We start from the raw sequence: 22241 nt of genomic DNA, 5'->3' as shown, positions 1-22241 counted from the left end.
TCAAGTCTCATTTCTTAAAGAGAAACATATTCTGGACTCAGTGATGGACCTTGTGGGGTCCCAGTGGACACAGGTTGAGGCAAAAGAGCAGGCTGAGGCCTAGAGGGATTCCTATCCTGGGACTCTCTCCCTCTTCTGACTCTTCTAAGACAGTAGAGTGAGACTCTGAATTATCATCCTCAATATCAATTTCCACATTTTCTGGAGTAGTAGGAGTTACAGGCCTAATATCCAACCTTTCGTGATCTAACCTTGTAATCCATTTTTCTTTCCTTTAACCGGGAGATTCCTGACTTTACACATTTCCTTTAGTTGTTCTACTGTTAGAATGAGCAGGGATTCCTGCTTGAAGTTACCCATACTAGGCATGTTTCAATTGCTATTTCTAGTGGAACTTAGCCTTGTGAAGGTTTTTAGTTGAACAAAAGTAAAGCAAACTCTATGTAACAACTCTACAATAGATCCTCCCCGCCTGCCACCATTGTTAGGCAAGAAACCCTCAACAAACTACACTGCAAATACAGCACCTTCCTAATTGAGAACTCAGTAATCTCTGTCTCCTCTGCTGGAAAAACACTGGGAGTATACCTAGATTCTACCCTGTCCATGGACAGACATGTCAGTTACATCTCCTCCTCAGCAGCCCTAACAACCAAAATAATCAACGCAGGAAAGCCCTACTTGTCCACTACAAACCGCCTCAACATTGCCAGGGCCACCATAGGCGCTAAACTGGACTGCTGCAACGTCCTCCTACAAGGCACCTCTGCCAAAAAAATTAACAGACATCAGATCGCACAGAACAACGCTCTGCGAGCAGCCCTCAATATTCCGAGGAGGAAACACATCTCCCTAGCAAGACAAAATGCCCACTGGCTCCCAGTTGAAGAGCGCATTCAGTTCAAGACTCTCACCATTACCCACAGATGCATATCCCAATCTGCCCCTAGCTACCTTACTGAACGGATACAACCAGTCCAGTCACTCAGACCCAAAAGGGACTTGTACGCCAACCAACTCGCAATCCCCAACTTCACCAGAGTTAAAGCTGGCGGCTCGAGTTTTGAAGTCCTAGCGCCAAAAGCCTGGAACTCCTTACCGCCTAAACTAAGAGGTGACCCACACTTCCGTAGTCCTGTGAGAGAGTAACAACCCATACACTGTGGCTCCAGCACACAGACTGACGAATAAAACTTCGGAGGTTGCAGTCCATCCTGGGTACCACCACGGTGTTAAACTGCGCATGGCTTCCTAACGGCACCCCAGTGCTCTGCATGTAGAGAGATGCTAAGTGACCGCTGCAAAGTTTCTTCTGCTATTTAAAGAAACGTCTGTTTATATACGTGATGGATTGTTGCACTATACACTCTACTGACTGTACAATAAGTGGCAAATTCGATCTTGAGCCCCAGACATGGGTCATGACTTCTACTGGTCCTGAGGAAGGCGGGATTGCCTACTCCGCCGAAACGTAGATTACTTGTACTTTTTGATTCATACTTGTACGAGTACGACACCCTCTAGATCCATCCGGGTGTCACACGTAGACCCCGAGTTCAGCTAGTAGACCCTGAGTTTAGCTAGTAAATTGTAAATTCCCTCAAATGAACTGAAAAATTTTAAATTCAGTTAGATATGGTTTCAACCTCTGAGAGGGGGCCTATCATTTCCAATATTCACATTGTGTTGACTGTTTTGAGAGAGTTTTTTTTCTTTCAAATGTTCTTTTCAAATGTGTGTAAATAATTGCATTTTGTTTTATATGAAAAACTGTGTACATTAATATGGATACCCATATGTTCCATTTTTGAATATATTGTGCTTACTTTGGAATTTATTTTTAGCCAATTGTGCTTGGTAATTTATAGACCTTGTTTGTGAGCAATAACAAAAAATAATAAAAAGTTACTTTTGTAAAATTCTTAAACAGAAGTATGCAATGGTGGATTTGAAAGACTTATCCAAATGAAGACTTAGGTGGACACATAAAATTATGAAATACATACCTAGGAACTATTTCAGATAGTTTGTACCATACTCTTGGCATTGTGGAGACTACTATACATTGAATTTATATGTATGTTTAGTGAACCTGTCAGGACATCTTTTTGTTTTCTGTTTCAGTGATTTCCCAGTCCTTGACAGAGTAGGGAATTACCCTCTAGTACATTAAACTAAGAGCTGAAACATCCCTCATAGCTTTCAGAAAAGCTCTGAGAACCACCCTATTCAAGTGAATCTCTCTTATAATACTACTGCATGCAACAATATCTGAATATTACAACTGTACCATGCTCACTGTTCCCATGTAACTTCGGGACTGTAGCCATGCCTGTAACCATGTCTCCATTTCTGTTTTGTCGTTATTTTCACCATGCCAAGCAAACCTTCTTGTAACAGCGCCACAGTGCCCTAGGGCAGCTGTGCGCTTTGAAAATGCAAATAAATAAATAAAAATAATTGTATGAAATACCCTTTTGGGTGCACTACAACAACCCTGACCACCTGGCAATAGGAACCCAACCTTTGGTATAAGTCTGAACTACACAGGTTGTTAGTGTGGTTGAGCAGCCAGGCTTATCTTAAGATGGGCCAATGTGAGCAGTAATAATGTGACACTGAGTTTCACAGTAGCAGTTATTCAAATAAACATTTACACTCAAGGTTTCTTGATAAACACTTATTAATTTATTTCAGTCAGTTGTAAAGCCGCCTTCAGAAGGGAGCAATATATGTAACAATTCAAATACACTTCAAAACACACTTAGTTTCTCTAAATTAGTTGATACCCATTGGGGATGGCACACAGCAGACCATTTGTTCCTAGCTCTTACAAGGAAAAAACCACAGGCTTCTTTGTACATCATTTTATTGGCATTTTCTGAAAAAACCCTAAATGTTCACCCTTTTTGCTTATTTTCTCTCCCCCCTCCCCCCACAGCAACATAGGATTCCTGGGTGGCTTTAAGACCGCCTACATGTGGGGGAAAAAAGGGGCCAAATTTGGCCGAGATATATCATGTAAAAAAATACTTACAAGGATTTCAATGGCCACATAACGAAATCACCAAAAAAGGCCTTGGCACTGGGGGGGGGGGGGGAGGAGGAGCCCATGGCAGTTAAAGGGTTAATAGCAATCTATGCCCCGAATGAGAGACGGGACTTATTTCTGAGGGATATACTAATAACTCTGGGGGGCTGGTGTGAAGGTCAGATAATAATCGGCGCCAACTTTAACTGTGTCATGGACCCTGCATTGGACAAAACACTCCCACCCACGGCAGCAGATGCAAGAAACAGGCAGGCATTAGGCAAACTCTTTCGAGACCTGGGGGTGATAGAGACATGGAGGTTCTTTCACGGTCAACAGAGAGAATTCACCCACTACTCTGCGGTCCATAAGGGGTACTCCAGAATTGACATGGTGCTGGTCTCATCCGCTCTGATTCCGTGTATTAGCAAAGTTGAAATAGAGGTCCAATACGTGTCAGATCACGCCCCAGTACCGGTTCAATTGGAGATGGCCCGAACCATCTACAAAAACCGTACACCCTGGAGACTAAACAAGATGATCCTGAAGGACCTGGCCCTCAGAGCGAACATGGAGGTGTCTATTCAGAACTACCAAGAAAATGATAATAGGGAGACAAACTGGGGGGTAATTTGGGATGCCGGGGAGGCAGTGATCCGGGGCAAACTTATCTCACAAACGGCAGCGTACATGAGGGAAAGATGACTCATTAAAAAGAAGCTGTAAACAGTGCTAAATGAAGCAGAAACCCAACACAAAGCTAGGCAATCCCAAAAAACACTCAGAGCGGTCCGGAGAGCAAGAGCCCAGTTAGAAGCACACGTGGCAGAATGCACAGCACAAGCATTGATTAACTCCAAACAGTCATACTACGCCCAGGGTAGTAAAGCAAACCGGTTCCTAGCGGCCAAGCTCCGTAAACAAAACTCCCGTAATTACATAGTCCAACTAAAAGTCGAAAAAGGGGGGCTATGCACAACTGAGAAAGGGAAGCTTGAGATAATGGAAAAATTCCACCAGGGTGACGGAGGCATTGAGCTAGACGGGGTGTCACATCTCATCTCTATGTATGCAGACGACATGCTACTCTAACTGCATGATCCCGAGCTCCGTCTGCCCTACATTCTGGAGACATTAGATTGCTTCCACACACACACGGGCATACAGATAAATAGGGATAAATCCTGCCTCTACCCCCTCGCCGCACTGTATAGCGGGGAGTACGGATCCCTGCCCCCACTAGACCTCCAGTGGCAAGTAACATCCTTTAGATACTTGGGTGTTACCATACACCGTAACCCGAGTACCGAACACATCCTTAACACGGTTAGGGCAAAGGACGCACTTGCAAAATCCATGGAGTTTTGGGGGAAGCTCCCTCTCTCGGTGGCTGGGCGGGCGGGACTCCTCAAAATGGTAGCGCTCCCACGCCTACTACACTGCTTCACTAACGTCCCCTTTAACACCCCCCCCGCTTTTTTCAGAGACCTGAACAAGCTCTGTAGGGGATTCCTGTGGCAGGGGGGTAGGCACAGTGTGGCGCTAGACATTCTCCAAAGACCCTATGAGAAGGGGGGATTGAAAGTCCCCAATTTCGAACTGTATTACCTGGCTAGTCAACTGAGGCACGTAACACACTGGATGGCGGATGAAGCCACCACTGACACCCGACTCCTCCAACCGGCCCTGCCGCGACTGCTACTCCGAGACCTACTTTGGGTCGAGAAGGGGGCTCTTCAACATCACCCTTACCTAATCAAACTTGGAACTCAGCTCTGGAAGCGAGCCTGCAACGCAGTGGGGGTGACAGACCCATATTCCCCGCAGGTCCCCATTGCGGCCGTCATGGTGAAACCTTCATGGGGATATACAGACACGCGCACTCAGTGGGAACCCTATGGGGTGGCGGTACTCGGAGACCTCATCCATGAACAAGAGCTCATGACGTTTACTGACCTCAGCGAGTCCACGGGCCTGGCCACGGGCCAGTTCTTGCTCCACAGAGCAGTAATGAAGGCCCTGAAGGAGAGATGGCTTTAGGCCGCCAACCAACTCATGGAGAATGAAGCCATCTAATCATTGCTGGACACTGCCGAAGGAGGTCATGAAACCTCCAGAATGTATGAAGCCCTACTGCAGAGCATGACAAAGGATGCACTGAAATGCAAAAGTAGATGGGAGAGTGAAATGGGCCTCGAATTTGAGGACAAAGCATGGGAGAAAATAACCCATTACCATAAAGAAATCTCCAGAAATGCTCGCCTCCAACTTATTCAGCTGTACATCACCAATAGAGCCTACCTTACGCCTGACGCTATATCAAAGTTCAAAGGAGCCACGATCCAGACATGTCCCAAATGTCACGAGCCAAGGGCGGGTATGACCCACATGTTTTGTAACTGCCCGATAGTCCAGAGGTTCTGGGCCCGAGTGAAAGAAAAAGTGGCGACAGCTGAGATTGAGGTGGAGATTCATGAGCTAGCAGCCTGCATATTGGGGAGTTACAAGCGAAATAGCAAGAATAAGCCCCTAAATAGACTCACTGACCTGATATACATAACAGCGAAAAGGCGCATAGCCATGGGTTGGAAGAGCGCAGGGGGGCCGAGCGAAGCCCTTTGGTGGGACGACCTCAAGAGATGGATAGCCGCTGAGACTGCGGCTTGGGAAATGGCGATTCAGGTACAAAGGCTGGACTCCAGCGCAGATCTACTCCGATGGGTGGCGCTAACGGTGCCACTACTCCACCCAGTGACGCAAGACGGCGCCTCGAACAGCACTGACAGTCCCGACCCGGCTCGTGCCTAAGGAAATCTGAGGACTTCACTGTGGTCTCGGAGGGAGGGGGGAGGGGTGGGAAGGTTGGGTACGTTAAGACATGTTGTTCTTGATTCATAGATATTGCATTGTCTAACCACTGTTTCATATGTGTTGAAAAACCAATAAAGAAATTAAAAAAAAAAAAAAAAATTCCACCAGGGACTGTTAGAAAGCGAACACTTAAATCACCAAACACAGAGAATATCTCTTGAGGATCTCCCTCCCTAGATTACAAAGGAAGATAACGAAGCTCTGCAAGCCCCCATATCGGCACAAGAAATTAGTGATGCCATAACAGCAATGCCCCGCAATAAAACCCCAGGCCCGGACGGCCTCGGGAGCAGATATTACAAAACATTCCGCAACCAGCTGCTAGGCCCTTTAACAAAATGATTTAATTATATAAGAGACAACGGCTCAGTCACACCCGACATGAGAGATTTCACCACTATCAAACCAGGTAAAGAGGCCATGGATTGCACCAGTTATCGGCCGATCTCCCTACTCAATACCGAGGCCAAGCTCTATGCCAAGGTCCTCACAACTAGACTCACCGAGGTCCTGCCCAAAATAATCCACTCCGACCAAGCTGGGTTCATAAAAGGGAGACATACCCAAGACAATATTAGACGGGCAGTAGATATATTAGATCTGGGAAGCGGGACAGGACAAAAGTTCTCCATAGCTGCCTTAGCTGCCAGGAGAGCATTTGACAGCCTGGACTGGAAGTACTTGGAACTGGTGCTGCAAAAATTCGGATGCAGCCCCAACTTTGGCAGAATGGTCCTAGCAAACTTCTGCCTCCCAAGCACAACATTCTTGGTTAATGGGAACCCCACGTCAAAAATCAGAATACGCAGAGGGACAAGACAGGGCTGCCCACTCTCGCCCCTAATCTTCGCCATGGCAATGGAGCCCATAGCGGAAATGATACGGCAAGATCCCGTCATACAGGGGGTGAAATGCGATGGAACCATACATAAAATAGCACTATACGCAGATGACATAATGCTGTTCCTTGGGGACCCTAAGAACACACTACCAAGAGCACTCGATACCCTACAAGAATTTGCGCAGATTTCAGGATTCACCATAAACTACACTAAATCTAGGGCCCTGAACATCATAGAGAGGGAAGAGGTGGCCGAAGCCCTGGGGCCAATATATCTGCTAACATGGGAAAGGGAATCAATAGAATACCTGGGGATCCAACTAACAAAGGGTCACAAAAACCTCTATGGAACAAACATAACCCCATTGCTGAAACAACTGAGGGAGGACCTACATAGGTGGGACACCCAGGAATTATCCTGGTTCGCACGCATTGCGGCACTCAAAATGACCGTTACCACGCCTGCTATATACCGTAAGCTCGCTCCCAATAGATGGCCCCCCAAAAATAAGCAAAGCACTACAAGGTGACCTGACCACCTTCATATGGCACAAAGGGAAAGCTAGAATACAATGAATAATTCTAACAAGGCCTCTGTGCCTGGGAGGGAGGAGGAGGGTCCCAGACGTGGAGAGATACGTCCCTGCCGCACAAATGGCACCAATACTAGCCTGGAAGGGAGAAGACAAGTCAAAACGATGGGTGGGAATCAAACAGGGGGAAACCACAATCCCACTGGGAACTCTACACGGGTTGAGGGTGAGGAATAGGGAAGCAGAGGGTCGCCTGCTTGAAGAAACCAAGATCTCACTGAAAGGCTGGGACCTAGCTCTGAGAAAACGGAACATCACCCCGGGGTTGGGTCCTTTCACCCCAATCGGCCACAACCAAAACTTCTCACCGGGTAAGCGGCCCAGTTTCTGGAAGAACTGGGGACAGGAACAAACACTATACTTGAAGGACAGTTCAAAGAGTGCAAACAGAAATGTGGAGTTAGGGAAACACAGATATACCTACATTCAGATCCGGCACTGGATAACACATAAGGAAATCAAGAAAGCAGATACCAGAGTACCGGTGGGCCTGGAACTAACGCTACACGAAGGGGACGCGACAGGAGCCACATGAAGGAAATCGCAGGGAAACAACTGCCAGCAGAACCAAAAGTCATACTCCTGGGCATTACGGTCGAAGATATATATGCGGCGACTGGCAACAACGCAACACTCATCGCCCACCTGCTAATGGCAGCTAAGATGAGACTGGCACAAGCATGGAAAAACTCAGACGGCCCAATAAGCGCATGCTGGTGGGTGAAAACATGGAATGTAATGGCCATGGAAAAGGTATGGGCCTTAAAAAATGGCAAGTACCTCAAATTCGAAGGGATTGTGTCCTCTGACGTATTCCTTATCTGTGATAATCCGTCTCCAGCTTGCTGGCCTCGGAAATTTTTTTCTAAGTAGAGGGCGCTGCGCATAGATGTCCGTCGAGTTGGTGTCCCTCGACAGCCACCGTATCGGCGCCGACGTCACCATGCCCATAAATATCCACGCGCAGTGTCCGTTGCTCAGTTCCGTTTTTCCACGCTTCGTGGTGCCCCGGAATATCGTTGCTCAGTTCTTCAAATATATTTCATTATTCTTCAAGAATACCGACTCGTACTCGATGGCTTCCTCATCCGAACCGACGACTCCACAGTCCGGCTTCAAAAAATTTCGAGACTGGAAAGAAAATGTCGTTGACGGATCCTCACAGGATCTGTTTGTGGTGCCTGGGAGTCGAGCACCATTGTTCAGAGTGCGAGGACTGCATGTCCATGACGGCGAAAGCCTTGAAGGAGCGTAAGGGGAAGCTCGAGAGAGGTAAGGCAGTTAAAACTTCTTCGAAAATTTCCTCGTCGGAGTCGAGACATTCGTCTCCTCGCCATCACAAAAGACATTCTCGTTCTAGGTCAAGAAGCAGTTCCCATCACTCTTTGAGATCTAAGCATTCAAAGAAGAGATGTCAAAGATCCCCTTCCTCGTCTTCAGTTTCCCCGAAAAGGGTCTCCTGCCCCACAAAACATAGCTCTCAGGCTGAGTGGGAGGAATTCAGGAAAAAGATGCTTAGCGTCTTCGAGAAAGCGGCCTCGACCCCCTCGAAGTCTGCTGAGGGTGATGCTGTCATGATGCCTACCCCCGGGCATCCAAACCAAGTCCATCAACCCCGGAAGCAGGCATCATGTTACCTGGAGCAAACCCAGCAACCCCTGTTAGGGGCTATCTGGGTACAGTCCTGGCGCCTATGGCGCCAGGCTCATGTGGGACATCAGACCTGGCGCCTATGGCGCCAGGCTCCTATGTTAAAACTTACCTGATGCAGACCATGCTGCAAGGGATCCAAGCATCCAAGCCCATGTGAGGCTTGAAGGGATTATTTTATTTTAGGGACTATTTTGTTACTCGGGGTTGGCTGTGGAGGAATACTTACCTGGGACTACTTTGAAGGCTATTTAAATCACGCCCGAAGAGCAGTACATGCTTCGTGTTATTCTGCATCCAGCATCACCGTGTCTGCAGTCAGCATCCAGCATCCTGCGACGCCCGCCTCGAGTCCAGAAAGAAGGGAAAGAAGAAAGGTTAGAACAATAACTTCACTCGATTTCTTACCTGATTTCGGATTCAGCCCATCTTCGAACCAGAAACAGACTTAATTTTAAACGCGTTGCTTCGCCAGCAGCAGCGCCGCGCCATACTCACCGTTCCTCGCAGCACCTCTACAATCCGCTGCTATCTCCATCACCTAGTTGCCGCATTCCAGCGCCTAAGGGGGACAAGAAAACAACAAGGTGAGCCAAAGGGAACAAACCAGGACAATCTCTTGCCACCATATGCTTACCTGATTTTACCGCAGGAGGTATTATCCACCAGCACGCCAAATCTTCCTACGCTGCACCTGCAAGAAAAGAGAAAGCAGCGAGTTAAACCTTGGCCTCATTTACTGGACAGTGTTACAAAATACAGACTCTTACCTGAACGCTTTCAGCTGCCACAAGACGATCATCTTTTGGGTCTAAGCTGCAAAAGAAACAAGGAATTGGACAAGAGTGATTAATCGGACATTTTTAACTCATTAGAACTATATACTTACGGCCTTTCGCCCAGAGGTTTGGAGCCAAGATTTGTCCGGAACTCTTCCAATATCCTCAGGCCAATGAAGTAACTGGCCATCAACGCGCCCCTGCATTCTTCGCAGGATGGAGAGCTCATCATACAAAACTATAAGGTGAGCTTTGTGAAAGGGAATGTCAGAAGTGATAAGTGGGGACGCAGTGAGGTGTTAATACTCAAATCCACGGGTTGCTAATTCCCTTTCCCCGTCTTTAAGAGACTACTTCTACGGGTCAAGCAGACAAAGCTAGGTGGGCCAGTCCAGTCTGTCATCTCTGCACTACGCTTCACGTTGGTGGAGACCGTGGCTGTCCAGTTCCGCTCGACACCCCTGTGGGAGCCAGGTGAGCGTAACAGATACCCTGGGTGAAAGACCCGAAAAATCAAAACGCCGGCAGTCGCAGCACCCAGCGAAAGAAGCTACTCGAGAGCGTGACAAACTCTCGAGTAAAGGCAAGGTCGCGTCTTTGATGCCATCGTCGAAGATCCCTTCGACGCATAGATCTGCGTCTTCGACGCCATTATCGAAGGGTTCTTCGATGCACAGGTCAGTCGATTCGACGCCGACATCTACGCCGAGAAAGGACAAACCCACAGCCATCTCACAGCCAGTGGCCATACCCAGTGCCTCGATCCCGAGAATGTCGTCAACAACCTCGAGTAGAATTCCGATACTCTCGAGTTCCTCGAGGCCTCTACCAACTTTCTTGACGCCTTTTTCGATGGCTTTGAAGCCTTTAACGTCCGTGTCGACGTTTTCTCAGCCAATTATGATGAATTTGGGCCCTTCTGCTCTGGAAATGGGATTTATACCATTTCCAAGATCTGATCATTCCAGAGCCTTAGCATCTATTTATGAAGAAGGGAAGAATTCGGATCAGGAGAGACCTTTTGAGTTGCAGGGATCTGCAACTCCTGTACCAGAGGAATTTACCTCTGAGTAAGTTAGGTAAAGGACCTCCAAGAATCCTTACATGAAGCAAGTGGGTTGGACACTTCCCTAGAAGTGGAATTTGCCAAACCAGACCCAGGGGAACATGCTGAAACCCCTTAGAGAACCTTGATGGCCAGGATATTAGAGTTTATGGGTAGTCTACACCCTCACCTGCTTTTCAGCAAGACGACCACAGACTTTTTGGTTAAAGGTCCACAGGAGGATCCTGTGGTGCCATTTCATGCGGCATTACAAAGGAAAATATTGGCAAACTGGGAAATCCCTGAGGTTATCCCGGTGGTTAACAAAAAATATCAGCCAAGTATAGTGTCTCTACTGCTGACCCTGAATATTTATCCAAACACCCAACTCCGGAGAGTCTGGTTGTTCAGGCAGCAACTTCATCAGGTAGTAAATCGGCTTACCCTACTGTTCCACAGGACAGGGATGACAAGAGATATGACTCTATGGCCAAAAAAGTCGTTTCTGCATGTAGCATGGCGTTGAAATCCATCAATGCTACTTGTACCTTCCCAAGGTTTAGCCACACACTTTGGGAGTGTGTTTCATCAGCGGCTGACTGCCTCCCGGAGGGAGAAGAAAGGGAAGCGTTTCTAAACATCATTAAGGATGGTAAAGACGCAATGTGCGAATCCCTTCAAACTGGCATCGATTCTGCTGACAGCATCAGCAGGGCCATGGCGGCAAGTACAACAACCCAGAGATTTGCTTGGTTGCGAAAGTCTGGTTTTACTCCAGATGTACAAAGCAGTCTCTTGAATATGCCCTTTGACGGCTCTTCTTTGTTTGGTAAGAAGGCGGATGACAGTTAAGAAAAGCTTCAAACATCAAAGGCAGCAGCAAAATCCCTGGGAGCTGCAATCCATCAGACACCATATCACCCCTCGGCAACCTCTTGGAGAGGTAAGTCCTTTCGCTTCTATTCCGCATTCGGAAGAGGCAGAGGACAGCCGGTTCAAAGGGGTCCGAAAAAATTCACCCGAGGTGGACGGGTTAAAAATACAAAAGCCGCAGCAGGTGCCTCTTTACCCTTGCATCTGCATCAGCCGCCTCCAAACCGCTCTGGGGACTCTCCTCACAAGACACCAGTAGGGGGCAGGTTAACTCAACATCTGACGGAATGGCAGGCTATTACGTCAGATGCTTGGGCATTGGAGACAGTTGCCTAAGGTTACTGCCTGCCTTTCCTACGCATCCCTGTCATCCACCGGGGAACAGCTCTCTGAAAGTTCCAGATCCGCTCCTCTTGCAGGAAATTGTAGACCTGCTAGAGAAAGGTGCCATAGAACCGGTACCTGTAGCGGAGAGGAACAAGGGCTGGTACCCCCCCTACTTTCTCATACCGAAGAAAGACGGAGGACTGAGACCTATCTTGGACTTACGAGAATTGAACAAGTTCCTCAGGAAGGGCAAGTTCAAGATGGTAACACTCTCTGATCCTTCAGGCACTCCAGCTCCAGGACTGGCAGGTATCTCTGGACCTCGAGGATGCTTATTTCCATGTGCCAATCCATCTCAAACACAGGAAATACCTGAGGTTCGCAATTGGCGGCTCTCATTATCAGTTTCGGGTTCTCCCATTTGGGCTGACCTCCGCCCTGAGGGTCTTCACCAAGTTAATGTCGGTAGTGGCGGCAAGTCTAAGGAGGGGAGGGATTCACGTCTACCCCTACCTGGACGATTGGCTGATCTGGACTGTATCTTCGGAACAAGCTCAGATCCAGCTAGATTATGTCTGCCACTTCCTTCACAAACTGGGCTTCTCCCTCAATTTAAAGAAGTCACAGATGATACCATCACAGAGACTCCAGTTCATCGGACCGGTCCTGGACACTTCTCTGGGAAAAGCCTCGCCACCAGAGGTGAGGGCTCAAAATATTCTGCAGATGGTCACCGAGTTTAAAAATGCCCAACATCTCCCAGCCTTAGACTTTTTGAGGTTGCTAGGACTCATGGCATCCTGCATCTTCCTTGTGCCAGAGGCTCGCCTGAGAATGAGATCTCTCCAGTAGGCATTAAGAACCCAGTGGTCGCAGTTCTCAGGAAAAATGACAGATCTCCTTCGGATTACGGACGAGGTAGCCCGAGACCTTCAATGGTGGGCTTATCTAGAGAACATTTTGAAAGGAGAACTGTTTTGCCAACCATGGCCGGAGATAACAGTAGTCACGGATGCCTCACTCACGGGGTGGGGAGCCCATGCCAACGACTTGACCATCAGCGGTCGTTAGTCTCCATCGGAGTCCAGACTACACATCAACCTATTGGAGCTGAGAGCGATCAGCCTAGCGCTGAAAGCTTTCCTGCCATCAGTACAGGGAAAAAATGTCGGACAACACAGTGGCCATGCACTATCTCAACATGAGAGGAGGCGTGGGATCACTGCCATTGTGCAGAGAGGCAATGCAGCTCTGGTTTTGGGCAATTCAAGAAGGAATCTCAATCAGCAGTTCACCTCACCGGAGAGAAGAACCTGACGGCAGACGCTTTGCGCAGGCAGGGCACAGTCTCCCACAAGTGGGAACTAGCTCAGGAAGTCCTTCAGGAGATCTTCGCCCTTTGGGAAACCCTCAAATGGATCTGTTCGCCACCAGTACCAACAGGAAGTGCGATCTGTTTTGTTCAAGGGAATTTCCCCCGAGAGGAGCTCTAGGGGACACCTTCGTAGTGGACTGGGAGTTTCCACTTCTGTACGCGTTTCCACCAGTCCCTGTCATTCCTCAAATGATCAGGAGGTTGAGAAGATTCCGGAGGACCATGATCCTAATTGCCCCAGACTGGGCCAGGAGAACGTGGTACCTGGACCTTCTGGACATGTCCATCTGCCATCCAATTCGCCTTCCACTCAAGGAGAATCTTCTCTCACAGAAGGGAGGTCAGGTTCTCCATCCAGACATCAGAACCCTCAACCTTCACGATTGGTTTCTGAAAGGTTAAGATACAAGGATTGGGACCTCCCTGATGACGTCATGTAGGTGTTGCTTTCGGCCAGAAGGCCAGCAACAAAGTCTTTATACCTCTGCCGTTGGAACAAATTTTGCAGCTGGTGTAGAAAAGAGAATATCGACCCCTTTTCATGTGGTACACCAATGGTGTTATCCTTTCTACTCTATTTGGCAAATTCAGGCCTTCAAGTTGGCACAATCAAGGGCTATCTCGCAGCGCTATCGATCTTCAAGCGCACTGCAGAGGAGCAATCGTATTTCAAATTATCCTTAGTAATACAATTTCTAAAGGGATTAACTAATGTCTATCCTCCAAGACCATTCCAAGTTCCCTTATGGGACTTAAATTTAGTCTTACATTTCCTGATGGGTACTCCTTTCGAACCACTCCACTCTTGTTCGCTACGATTTCTCACCCTTAAAACTGTCTTATTAGTGGCACTAACATCTGCTAGAAGGGTGAGCGAATTACAAGCTCTATCTTGTAAACCCCCTCATACAATTTTTCATAAAGACAAAGTTGTCCTACTGGTGAAGCCTAATTTCCTCCCAAAGGTGGTTTCTGAATTCCACATCACTCAGAAAATTACCTTACCTCCATTCTATCCTCCTCCCCATCTGGGGAAAGAGGAAGAAAGGCTACACAGGCTGGACCCAAGGCGGGCTTTAAGCTTTTACATCAGCAGACTTGCTAGGATTAGGCAAGCAGACCAACTGTTCGTAGGTTACTCAAGGCACAAATTGGGACTACCGTTGACAAAACAGACCATTTCCAGATGGATTATTTTGGCCATTCTGGAATGTTACAAACTAGCAGAGAAGGGCCTCCTCAAAATCTTAGGGCTCATTCAACCAGGGGTATCGCAGCCTCTTCGGCCCTCCAAAGAGGGGTTCCGGTTCGAGACGTATGTGCGGCTGCCACATGGTCGTCCACACGCACCTTCACAAGATTTTACAACCTGGATTCCTCCTCTAGTCAAGAGACTAGGTTTGGCAAAGCAGTATTACATGCTGTTCATTCCTAAAGGCGTTTTTACTCCCACCTCTAATTACACACCACTGCTATGGGAGTCTATCAAAGATAAGAAATACGTCGGAGGACACAATCCCTTCGAAGTAGTTGTTACATCTTACCTGGTAACGTTCTTTCGATGGGATGTTCCTCCAACGTATTCCTTATCGCCCCTCCTATCCATCCCCGCAGTAATACTTCCCTTGTGGTTGCAGCTTACGCTCCTTCAAGGTCAATAACCAATTCATGCATGACTTATCTTATGCTACAAAACGGAACTGAGCAACGGACGCTGCGCGTGGCTATTTATTGGCATGGTGACGTCGGCACCGATACGGTGGCTGTCGAGGGACACCAACTTGACGGACGTCGATGCGCAGCGCCCTCTACTGAGAGAACTTTTTCCGAGGCCAACAAGCTGGAGACAAATTATTAAAGATAAGGAATACGTCGGAGGAACATCCCATTTGAAAGAACGTTACCAGGTAAGAAGTAACTTGTTCTTTTGGGTAATCTGCGACCCCTTTTTCGACTGTCAGACAGAGAAGCATACCTTTTCAGGCCAAACCTGCTAAGAGCGATCCAAAACTGTGCACTGACAAGCCAAGATCAGAAACTCTGCTTCCATGCGGAAGCTAAATAGCTAGAACACAACAATTCCTTCGGAAAACAGATGGACCGATCCGTGCCATCGGGGAACCGGGAGAGGGAAAGGGGAAAGGTTGTTGAACAATTATAGTTGAAGTTAAGCTAATGTGCAAATCTACACCTAAAAACTGTAACACCAATGGTTAAGATGTGGCCTTAGCAAATGCTACGTGTTCAAATTATTCAAGTCTTTGGCCTTAACAGTATTTGAAAATGATGGTGTTTGAATAAATAAAGTTGGAAAAAAAATGCTACACGATGTTGATAGTATAGTATAGTAAAATAAAGTAGGTAGATATATCCAATCATCTTCCCAGCACTTCTTCCTGGGTGAGAAATCTCTCCATGGGACAAAAAGCTGAAGGAGCCACATCGGCTACTGTTGGCCCCACACCAATAAGGGGTTGCAGGTGCAGGGGGGACTTGAGTAGAAGGTTTTCTAACAGCAAACATCGAAAAAAGTGAAGAAAAAAATATGTAGGGGACTCGGTTAGCAACCGGCCCCCCCTAACAATGTATTTTTGACCAAACTAATTTCTAGGAGGTATTTTGGTGCTGCTGAGCGAAGACGGCATCAACTGATTTTTCAAAGATTTGAACCGATCTTGAATTGGCACACATTCCTTTATCCTTCTACTAGAATGAGGAAGTAGAACGAAAAGCTGCACCAAGGTTTCTGAAAAAGTATGGTTGTTGGGCAAATCTAGGTAGAGAAGTAGCCCGCACAAAACATACCTTTGCGATCTGGTCATCTGTATCTGTATCTTTAATGTGTGAAATTAAAAACTGCTTCCATGATAGTCTGACTTAATTTTTGGTAACTTTGTTTAATTGGTTTATGATTAGGGAAATGTCAAGGCTGCTGTTACAGGTTTGTTTTGGTTTTCTTTTAGCTCCCCCCATCGTGGGAGCCTGGTTTCATTTTAATAATATTTACCTTTTTTCCCCCCCCTTCTGTTAGGGAACAAGCAGACCTTCTCACTACCATGTCCTCTGGGATGACAATCGTTTCTCTTCAGATGAGTTGCAAATACTCACTTACCAGCTGTGTCATACATATGTGCGCTGTACTCGTTCTGTTTCAATACCAGCACCAGCATACTATGCTCACTTGGTTGCCTTTCGAGCAAGGTATCATTTAGTGGACAAAGAGCATGACAGGTGAGTTACATCTCCAGATGTGCAGCATGACATTTCAATTAATGTTTCTCTCTCATAATGTTCTCCTGCAACGGTTTAGCTGTAAGCCACACAGAAGTAGTTCAGCATGCCTCCTAAACCCTATTGGAAGGAATATTGAGGATTTTTTCCACAGATAAGCCCCAGCTACAATGTCCCTATCGTTTTGGTATTCACACATTTGCTTCACTGCTGTCGGTTAGGGAGATGTATAATTGTTATGCTTCATCGCCTCTCCTAGTGAGACCCCCAGAAGAACTTTTGCTGGACTTTAGGACCCTTTTCTTTCAATCCTGAATGAGTGCAGCCTTTTTCCTCTCATTCATTCTTGTGGGCTGTTTCTTTCTGAACTTTATTCTTTGTTTTCTACCTGTACTATGGAGTCTGTCTGCTCTGCATCTGTGTTTTTACTACTGCATCACACAGCTCTTAGAGGCAGTGTTTCTGGGGACCCTTTTTCAGTATCCTTAAGTAACTACAGTTATAGTATACAGAGATAGTTAGTGTCTCCCCCAAAACTCTATAGTCTGAGAGATTGGCGCACACCACCTTCAGTGGTGTACCAAAGGGATACCTAGTATTCCCCCCCCCCCCTTCTCTCTGCTCCTGTGACTTTTTAGACACAAAGACGAACACCTAGTTATGGCCGGTGGCAATGAACGTGTTCTACCAACTATTGCATATTTTTTGTGCTGCAGGCTAAGTCCATATCCTTGGTAGAGCACAATAGGGGCACCCAAGTACCAACTTGGGGGTCTCCCTTTTTTTCCGTCAGTACTAGCATGGTTGTTCTTCCTAAGCCCTTCTACCATTCTGGGAGAGGGAGGTGTGCGCGCGTGTGTGTGTGTGTGTGTGTGCGTGTGTGTGTGTGCGCGTGCGCGTGCGTGTGCGTGCGTGTGTGTGTGTGTGTGTGTGTGTGTGTGTGTGTGTGTGCGTGCGTGCGTGCGTGCGTGCGTTCGTTCGTTCCTTTGACTGGAACCCATAGGTATCCCTGCAGAGTGCCTGAATAGGTCCAGCTCCCACAGGGGGGTTTGGCTGTCCCAGTTGGACAGCCAAACGCCCCTTTCTGTAAAATGCTGAGAGATTGCAGAGGAGTCTTGGGTAGGATTTTCATAATTACTTATCTATAACTGTTGTACTCTTATGTCCCGCCCCATTTTCTCCTTACTGTATGGGCGTCCCTTCCTAGGGATAGGAGACGGAACCTTTTTCACCAGAAAAACCTTCTTCCCCTTTAACTGTAGAGGCGCATGTGGGTGTGGCAGTGGGAGCATGCGCAACCCTGACTCCACCTACCGGCGCCACACCTCAGTCCCCTTTTCCGCGTCGATTTCATCAGCACTGCTGGGTTTGGCTTCGGCCATGTAATACCACACGCTCTTTCCCGTATACTTCTATCTTCGTGTCTTCTTTTTGTGAATCGGGTACTTGGTCCTCCGGCGCCACACTCCTCCCTGGCGCATGTCGGTTTCAGCAGGTGTCCAGCCTGCGAGGGGCTCTTTCCTACATCTGACCCCCACGCTCTTTGCTGCCGCTGTCTTGGCCCCGACCACAGCTGGGAAGGTTGTACTGCGTGCGACAAACTGAAGAACAGGGTAGCTAGGTGGAGGGAACTCTTCAAAAGGTCACCTCCAGAGGACTTAAAGGACTTTGTCAGACATAGATCGATGCCCAAAGGAGGGCCACTGTTGCCCATCGCACCCTATAAGGGCGACTCCTTCCCAAGGAACCGTCAGGCTTGATGTCCAATTAATTAATTGTTGGTCCGCGGAAGCTGCTGAGCCCCCATAATCCCCCAAGGATGCTTCCTTCTCAACTGATATTACAAACAGTTAAGTTGACAGCACCCTTAAGGGAAAAGGGGAACATGGGATAAAATAATAAAAACACCAGGTCTGCGTCTGCTTGATATGTTTTGCCATTTTACCTAAGAGGGAAAAGTTGGATAACATTTAATAATCACTAACCTTCAATTCAGGTGTGTTCTCCCATAAACTTCATCAAAGAAAGTATAACAAACACCATACCTGGTCCTTCTCTACTAGAGCCTAGAGAAGTATTTACATGCAGAACTCCTTAGATGATGATGGCTGCAGGAACTGCCAGAAACAGATTAAGTTCCTTGGTTGCAGTCTATAAACTTTGCCATGAACAATTTGAGTTCCTTTTTAAAATTCGTTTTTCACTATATCTTCTTCACCATTGCTTTTTATAAAGTTAACTGTAAAGTTTCATGTAAACTAATCCATATTAAGTTATCCAAACTTTTCAATTGGATTCAGAATTGCATATGAGTGAAGCAAACAATTTCTCTTTTCACTTTAACGGTATGTAAACTTGTGTTGCACCCGCACTAAGATAAATAGTGTTTTAATAAATACAAGCACAAGCAAGCCGCCCATACGCGATGTAAACGGTCTCAATAAAAATAAATTTGAACCGGCTATGCGCGAAGGAAAATAGTGTCTCAATTAAAATATTCTCGAACTGCTCATGCGGGAAGGAGAAAATGTTCGTTCCTTACTCGGGAAGATTACACACACGCGAAAGATTACGAGAGTCACACACGCGGATGAAGACGCGAGCCGCTCACGCGGATGATGACACGCTCTACACACACAGATGATGACACGAGCTGCTAACGCGGATGGTGACGCGAGCAGCACACACGGATGGTGACGCGAGCTGCACACGCAGATGATGATGCAAGCCACTCACGCGGATAAAGTAACTGCACATGCATGCACGGCCGGTAATACGAACGCGCGCTAAGTTTAATCTTTCAATTAAAACACTGTCATTTGCGCAGACAGTGCGAAATGTTCTGCTCACTGCGCCTTTTAATATGAAGACTAAGTTGTCTTCAAAATATTTAACTTCAAAAACGAAATGCCTGCAGCATACGGATTTATCAAGTATCCACACATTCACTGGTTGCATAAAAAACAGAAGGCTTCACAGTTCAAACATTACTGTAGATATACATGCTTTCCTGGTTTGAAGCACAGAACTTAAAGTAACTCTAAAATAACCGGCAGTTCAAATAATGTTACTGTCTTTAAATTAGAAAAGATTAACTAGACAGTTTTTTCAAATAAGGAGGAATGAATAACAGGAAACTTTACCTAACTAAAGTTAGTAAATGTGTCTCAAGTCACTTAGCTTGCTTCTTTCTTTTGTAGATAGATTACTTCTCTGGAATGACTTCATGGTTCCTCTGACTCTCTCCTGATTCTCAGTTCTTCTTTCAAAGATTAGAGGCCTTACCAAAGTTTTCAAAATTACCATAGCCTCTCGTATATGACCTTCCTGCTGGACTGCTGACAATGAAAGGCAATTTAGAATGTTCTGACAATGCCCTTCTATTACTCCTGACCAATCGCCGATCTTATTTGGAATCTCCATTTTGGCTTGGGAAGCTCTCCACACTCTGAACTTCAAGGTTAAGGCCCAAACCATAAATCATGTTCATCACATACTCACTCACCTAATTAAACCACAACTCCATGAAACCTGACACTAGCCCCATGAAACCTGACAGGAACCACCCGAGCGGGAGGAACCTCTCTGGTTCTCACATCAGCACACATACCGAGGCTAGTCCAGCTACCAGCCCCACGGCCGAGGGGGGGTCAGTGGATCCTTCCGGAAGCATTGCTGAGGGACTGTAAGGTTCTTTTTCCGGGTGTACACCCAAGGGGCAATGCCCTAGAACCGGCCTCATGTCACGAGGGCACCTGCACACAGTTCTACCGGCGATACTGCAGAGGGCAATACGCCTTCCAGGCCCCGGCCTGAGGTGCCTGAGGTGCAGGGTAGGTCTCTTGCTCCACCGCCTTGGAGGAGGCCAGTCCCAGGGAGCCATGCACCACCCCTTTAGCATGCAGCTTAACAAAATGGCCGCCGCACCAGACAGCATTCTGGTGCGGCTCGTCCGATGCCACTCCTAGGAATGGAGCAAGTGGGAGAACGAGTTTCAAGGTGGGACTGGTGTCCACCAGGTACGTGGCCTACAGTTTATCCATCAGCAGCACAGGACAGGTTCCCCCCTGCAACCGAGACAGAGTGCGCTCCGGCCCTAGCAGCCCCCAGCCACTCTGCCAATATCACCTGCCACCTCTTCAGCCTCCGAAGACAGGTTCTTTGAAAGGTTCCTGGCGCTGATGCAAACCCCTCAGATGGGGGCCATCCTGCGGGATGCAGTTAGGGACTTGCTCCCTCCAGTCACTCTACCGGCACCCATAGTAATTCCTCCTGTAGCTCCGGCGCCAAAGGCCCCAGCACAACCTCTGCTGCCTCCTTTGATTCAGGCTCCCCTGCCTCCCACAGTACATGCCATACCACGCCAGCCTCCATCTCTGGTCTCCAGAGCGCCTAGCACTCCTCCACCCGCTCCGGACCAGTTGGACACCCGGGTGGACACAGACAAGGAGGAAGACCCTGACACACCTTCATCAGCAAAGCCTTCCACGAACAGCTTGCAGGTTTGGCAGAATATTTAGCCCTTCCTCAACCAGGGGGTAGAGCAGCCGAGGATGGGGTCTTGGCAGAAAGTCCTCACCCTACGACCCCCTACCGGAACTGATATCCCGATGAAGAAAGATGTTGTTGCCTTGGCCAAGAAGGGGTGGCTGAAGCCACACTTGGCCCAAACTGCCAATAGGCGCCTCAATGCCAACTTTATGTTAATGGAGGGGGATCCACTCTTGCTCTCAGCACACCCTCAACACACTCTTCGGTAATAGCTGTGCTGTCACTCTACTCTAAGCCTCAGACGTCCTCAGCCACCTCGTCCTCGGCGCTGCTAGGCAAGGCGGAGAAGATCTTGGAGGCGTATGGGAAGAAGCTGTACTCTAACGCCTCGCTGCACCTGCGTCAGTCCAATGCGGATGCCATGCTGGCACCCGTTAACCAAAGGCTTGGGCGGTAAATAGACTTCCTTCCAGAACTTCTGGTGCAGAGCCAAGCACTCTTCAAGGCCGGTCTAGTAGAAGCCAGGCTGGTAGCGCAGGACATCATGGAGTCTACCGTGGCCCACATCGATACCTGTGGCTGTGGGGGCCTACGAGACACGTAAAATCTGGGGGGGGGGAGCAGGGGACACCTCGGGGACTTTGCTTTTTAAAATGTTTTTTGTGTTTTAGTCAACTCAACTTTTCACAAAATTGAAATAGCAGTACTTATTAAATTACAAATATCACTGTATAAAACAAGAGAAAAAAAAACGGAAGAAAAGTAAAGGATGCAGCAGCAAAGAACACGCCGTTATATGTTGCATTTCTGACTGAGCTCATGGTAAGAGAGAGGAAATAACAATTACTTTCAGTGGGCCACATCTAGGACGCCAACTCATTAAGAGGCAGATCACATGTAAGTGGACTCCTGCCAAATAAAGGAGTTGCAGCCTTTTTTACCAACTGCAAGTTGCTACTTTTTTGTGTGGGGCAAGGAGACGTGTCTCTCTCTTGGAATGGAAGGATGGGGGTTTCAAAGAAAGAGGATATCTTATCTTGCTTGTACCTATGAGTAAGCCCTGTTATGGGTGTAGAGGGACCAGGTGTGCGATGTTGCTGCTTTGACTGTCCTCAGGGGGTGTGGTGGTGCAGC

The 22241-nt window shown here is 47.6% G+C and overlaps 1 protein-coding gene across 3 annotated transcripts in view; it reads left to right on the top strand.

Annotated features, from left to right (window-relative positions):
* AGO2 (argonaute RISC catalytic component 2) overlaps window positions 1-22241 on the top strand; it is a 1138923-nt gene that overhangs the window by 1060942 nt on the left and 55740 nt on the right. For all 3 annotated transcript variants that reach the window (XM_069621684.1, XM_069621685.1, XM_069621683.1), the window contains one exon: window positions 16417-16616. In XM_069621684.1, the coding sequence (XP_069477785.1) occupies window positions 16417-16616 (200 nt within the window). The remainder of the gene's footprint in view (window positions 1-16416; window positions 16617-22241) is intronic.

This window comes from Ambystoma mexicanum, chromosome 5q, assembly GCF_040938575.1.
Source record: "Ambystoma mexicanum isolate Mex_15411 chromosome 5q, UKY_AmexF1_1, whole genome shotgun sequence".
NCBI lineage: Eukaryota > Metazoa > Chordata > Amphibia > Caudata > Ambystomatidae > Ambystoma > Ambystoma mexicanum.
The sequence above is the reverse complement of the archived record's forward strand: the minus strand, read 5'-3'. Positions and strand labels throughout refer to the sequence as shown.